General features: G+C 39.2%; 1 protein-coding gene across 1 annotated transcript; it reads right to left on the minus strand.

The window, feature by feature from the left end:
* Positions 1–3704: 3704 nt before the first annotated feature.
* On the minus strand, positions 3705–4072 carry LOC141516590 (large ribosomal subunit protein eL34-like). The gene has a single exon (XM_074227608.1). The coding sequence runs from the start codon at positions 4056–4058 to the stop codon at positions 3705–3707; it is 354 nt and encodes a 117-aa protein (XP_074083709.1). The 5' UTR covers positions 4059–4072.
* Positions 4073–5180: the final 1108 nt, after the last annotated feature.

Raw genomic sequence — 5180 nt, forward strand, 5'->3', positions numbered from 1 at the left:
AACATGGAAGGAACTGCGCGGAATCATGAAGAGTGAAATGGGCAGCAAGAGGGCGTTGTATCCAGCAGGAGCAATTTGTTTTTTCAGAATGACTTGGAGTGAATAAGTTAGTCTGACTGGTATAAATATGCAAATGAACTATAACAGACATATGAAGAAAAATGCTCTCTGCATCCAAAGAAAGAACTGATGGGTACATAGAATAATTATATAGATGTACACATGTCTATATAAATATACACATTCATATATATGTATATATGTGTGTATATACATATCTCCATCTATATCTGTGTCTAATGGCTTCCCATCTGTAAGGTGGAAAGGGAGAAAAAAGTACAAATTTACATAATAATTTTATTGTCTTTTTGAAAGAATAGCAAGTTATACATAATATATTTGCAGTTTTATGTACAATTGTCTTTTTTATTGTAGTATGTTATCCAAATTCTTTTATTCTGTCAATCTAAAATAAAATAAAAAAACCCAACAAAATATCTTTTCCAGGCAAAGATTTTGCTCAGGATTCCATCCTGGAAGCAGTTAATGTACAAATGGTTTAGGATAACAGGAAAGAGTTTTTCCAACTCTATTATTCCATTAAGTGCCAATGAGAACCCTCTCTGGCTTCCCTGAACTACTCCCTTACTAATCACTTAGAAGGACAGAGAAGTGTAATCCACTTCACAGGATGAATAACTCTGCTGGCTGTAGGAGGCTCCAAATCCATCATAGTGATTTATCAGTTTTCTTTTGTCTGAGGTCCCCCGCCAAGGTTTCCTCTAGAAATCCCAGACTTAGTTGATCTTCTATATAAAATAAAAACCAAGGGGCTTAATCCCCGTGAGAAGATGCAACCTAGTCAATCCCAACCTCTGCTGATCATGGGGCAAGTGTACTCAACCAGCTTCCAGTCAACATTTCCAAGTGAGAAATGTGATGTAATCAGGGAGCTCTGGTTTCAGGCAAGAGAAAAAGCTTCCTCTGTCTCCTGAGAAGTTCATGATGGAGCTCCTTTCCTGGCTGGGACTAAGGGAGGGAATGAAGTCAGTCATTATTGCCCCTCCACATCCTTAGCAGTAGAAGGTGACCAGTGTCATCTTGTCTCTCACTACTATCAGGGATGGGAGAGCAGGCAGGCCCCTCACAACTCAGCAGCCCTCTAGAGATGAATAATGAACGACATTTTCTTTTGTTTTTGATCTCTGCAGCAAAGGCATGGAGATGGAGACAGTTGGCAGCAGGTTGACTTTCAGAATTTCCCCATTTGAGGTTCCAAGTTTGTAGGAAACATTAGGGAAGGGATCTAGCTCCTTTTGGAGAGGGAGACCTAGTACTCTGGTAAACTTTCCCTTTCCATATGTAGCTCTGCTTGGTTTGGACTCCAAGGAGCCTGTTGCCCCACCAGCATAAGCTGAAATCTCATCATGCTGTTTTGATGATGTTTGTCCTTCATTTTCTAAGATCATGACATCAGGAAAGTGATATGAATGTGAATTGAATTTGAGGGAGGGGTGCTATGCTAAGTCACCAGTTTCATTTTTTCCTCCAACACAGTCTGGGTCCAGGGGCCAGATAGGAATCAGAATGACAGGGCAATCAGGATCAAGTGACCTGCCCAAGGTGATACAGTAAGTGTCTGAGGCTGGATTTCAACTCAGGTCCTCCTGACCTCAGGCCAGCACTCTTCCTACCACAGCATCTTGTTTTACTTTTCTTTGGCTGCTCAGGACATTCCTATCTTTTTTAGCATTTTCTCTCCACTGATTGGAGGGCAGGAGAATAGAATACCAAACCCCTCCCAAGGGTTTCCTTCATAGAGACTGGTTCTGGACTGTCCTGATAACTGCACTTCCCATCTGCATTTTTGCTTGACTAGAATTCCAAAGAATATAATGCCCCTGTCCTTGTTGGCACTCCCCTCCTTTTTTTGGCTATTCTCATTTGTAGGACCATCACCTAACATATTGCCTAAAGAATAATAGGTGCTTAAAATGTTTACTGGATTGAATAAAAATGAGGGGTATCAACTTTGTCTTTTAGAACAAATATAAATTTTGTCAGTTTATCTTTGGAATATCGACTAAGTGGCACAGTTGGATAGAGCACTGGCCTTGAAGTCAGGACAGGTGACAACACCCCCCTCACTCAAATCCAATTCATGTGCTTGTCATGGTCACATCTCCTGATGTCATGGTCTTCTTTGAGAATGAAGGACAAACACCATCATGATCAAATATAAATCTCACCTATTTGTCAATAGCCACAAAATGATACAGATATCCGGGAAGGGGAGGAAGTTCCCCCTGCTTTATGGAAGTCATGCCACATAGCTGATAAGGAACAGATATCCTGAGTCAGGAGGGGCTACTCCCCCTCCCCAGTGGAATTTCTGACAGCAACTTTCCTCCCCTAATGATATAGTAATATAAGGCAGATATCCTTTCTCTAGGGACACAGCCCTAATGGAACTATGATGAATACAAGGCATCATGAGACAGCTCTTATGGCACTATGTCAGTTCTGATTGGATTCTGCTGTGAGGAATGAAGGGCATTGTTGGTCTTCACAGGGTGGAGCAGGGTCCCTAGGGAATCTATTACAAAGGGGGGAATGGCCCAGCCAGTCACAAAATGGGGAGAGTTTTCCTAATCCCATTCTAGAGGTGACAAACCCAAGATTAGAAGAACACAGTTCTCAATTGGTCAAGAGTGACCTAGAGATTTTGACCTAATGCAGCTGAGTTTGTGCAGTTACATAATTGAATATCCCTCCCCCCCATGATGATTGGGGTTCATCAGCATATCATGTGTCATATAATGGGGGGAGGGAATCATATTAGGGACATGTTATGGATGGACCTCTTAGATTGTAACTGAGAGCCTATGAAAATCCAAGAGGGAGGGGAGTTTCTGAAGACTATAAATTACCTGATATTCCAATGCTACCTCATGCCTCATGCCAGGTGAGGTACCCATATCCTGCAGGATTTGTGAATAAAACCTACAATTTTCTCTCACTCTAGCAGGTTTTTCTTTCATTTATTTATAACATCTGCCATCTGATTTTCTCATCTTTCATTTCATTTCTACAAATATGTTTCTCCAAAGTCCCACTTTGAGTCTCTGGTTTTAACTGGAACTCCCATGCATGCATGCATGCTCACAAGTTTAGAGAACTAATAAATATGTTAGCCTAATTCAGCTTTGTCTTTAAAACTCTGGAGGTTTCCATGTTCTTATTAGATCAGAAGTCATGGTATAAGGAGAATGAAAATAAAATACACATGAAGAGGGGGTGCACCCAAGTACAATGAAAATGCTACCAGCACTACCAGACCTGTTTTCTTCACAATGGCTTTTCCTTTCATGCCCCATTTGTATGAGATAGTTTCCCCTTTTTTTTCCTCCCCAATTTTATTTTTAAGAATCATTTCATAATACTCAACTCAACCCCAATCTTTTTTCCCAAACTACCCTCATCAAAATGATAGTCTTAAAAATACTGATAGCATTTTCATAGTTAAGAATTAAACGGTTTAAACTGAATAGGCCCCTTATAATTAGTCTTTAAAGTTTTCTTTATATTTAATTTTTCATTTAGTTCTCATCTTTTTCTCATGTATGCCTGAAAATCATATAGTTCATTAAATGTCCTTTTTTTTCACATTTTAATTTTCTTTATTATTCAAAAAAACATCTTTTTTATTTACTCCTTTGACTCTGTGCTTGTGCCTTCAACACCTTCACAACAATTTTCTGCTCCTCAATCAGGAAAGCACGCTTGATCCTGTCATGGACACATTTAGCACACATGGAGCCACCATAAGCCCTGCTGACATGCATTTTTGTCTTTGATAGCCTCATAAGAATTTTAGGTCTTACTGCCCGAACACCTCGAAGTCTTCCTGGGCCCACACCACAGGCTGATTTTAGTGTTTTTCCAACTTTCTTGGTGTAAAGGTAAACAATCCTGTTACCTGGAGTTCGTGACAGTCGAGTTTTGTTGGAAGCTGTACTGTAGGACAACCTACGCCGATATGTCAGGCGCTGAACCATTTTTAATTTCTTGTCAGGTTTGCCACCGGAAGAAGGAAGAGTAAATGTCCTTTTTTAAAATTAAAATTAAAATTAAATTTAAAATTGAAGGTTATATTCAACTTTGCTGGGTAAATTAAGATGGAAAACAGAGAACAGAAGTAATTAAAAACCAGAATGCAACCAATATATTGTAAAACACTTTTAAAATGGGAGATTCAATAATTCAAATGGAGGTTTGGTGTGGAATTTATTATGTTTTACCTAATGCAAAAGTCAGATGTAGCAGCTGTGAGGAATATGGGGGTGTTTGGTTCCCAGAAGAATGAGAAGGGAGATAGTTAGTTTATATTACAAAGTCTGGGGTCTGCCTGTATTGGCGCCTGTGGGCAGGTATGTGAGTGTAAGACAAAAGACTTAGCCTCAATCTGATGAAAACCTGAGATTAGATCAGGTCTCTCTCTCAATGAGTTAACCTAGGGTTTGTGGCCTTCTCTTTGCCCATGCTCAAGGAGGCAGCTGTTCTTGCTCATTAGTATAATGAGTGGGGGGGGATATGTTGGGGCAAGTGTATCAGTTAGATTTGTGACCCCAATCAATGACTGGCATGAAAGGGAGAGGAACGGACCTTTCAAAGTGTGTATAAGAACTAGCATTTCTGTCCCTCTCCCCTTAAGAGAGAGGTAGCCCTTTGCAAAGATCTACTAATAAAAGACCATTTAATCATTCTGGACTAAGTGTTCATGAGCCTTTTATAACAGCAATCATGATCTCAGATAAAGTTAAAACTAAGATAGATTTAATTAAAGGAGACAATCAGGGTAATAATATTTTGATAAAAGTCACCATCAATAATGAAGCAATATCAATACTTACATCTATCAAAGACAAAAATATCTAAATTAAAAAAGTTAAATGTATGGAGATAAATAAAATGGTGGCAATAAATAGTAGTGGTGTAGGGAATTTTCGGCAAAGGAAATATTATAATTGGAAACAAATTTTGTAATCTTTTTGCACTGTTAAAATTCGGTGCCCTTACTGATCCTTGTAAGCTCTATACTGTTAAAGTACTTCCTTTTGAATTTCACTTTGACCTTGGCCATGCTTTCACTGGCGGACCATGCTAAATGCTAGATTACA

This window comes from Macrotis lagotis, chromosome 3 (assembly GCF_037893015.1).
Source record: "Macrotis lagotis isolate mMagLag1 chromosome 3, bilby.v1.9.chrom.fasta, whole genome shotgun sequence".
NCBI classification, from domain to species: domain Eukaryota; kingdom Metazoa; phylum Chordata; class Mammalia; order Peramelemorphia; family Peramelidae; genus Macrotis; species Macrotis lagotis.

What these genes read in the sequence shown, in the direction of transcription:
- LOC141516590 (XM_074227608.1), bottom strand. Translation starts at nt 4,058, where the DNA reads ATGGTTCAGCGCCTGACATATCGGCGTAGGTTGTCCTACAGTACAGCT.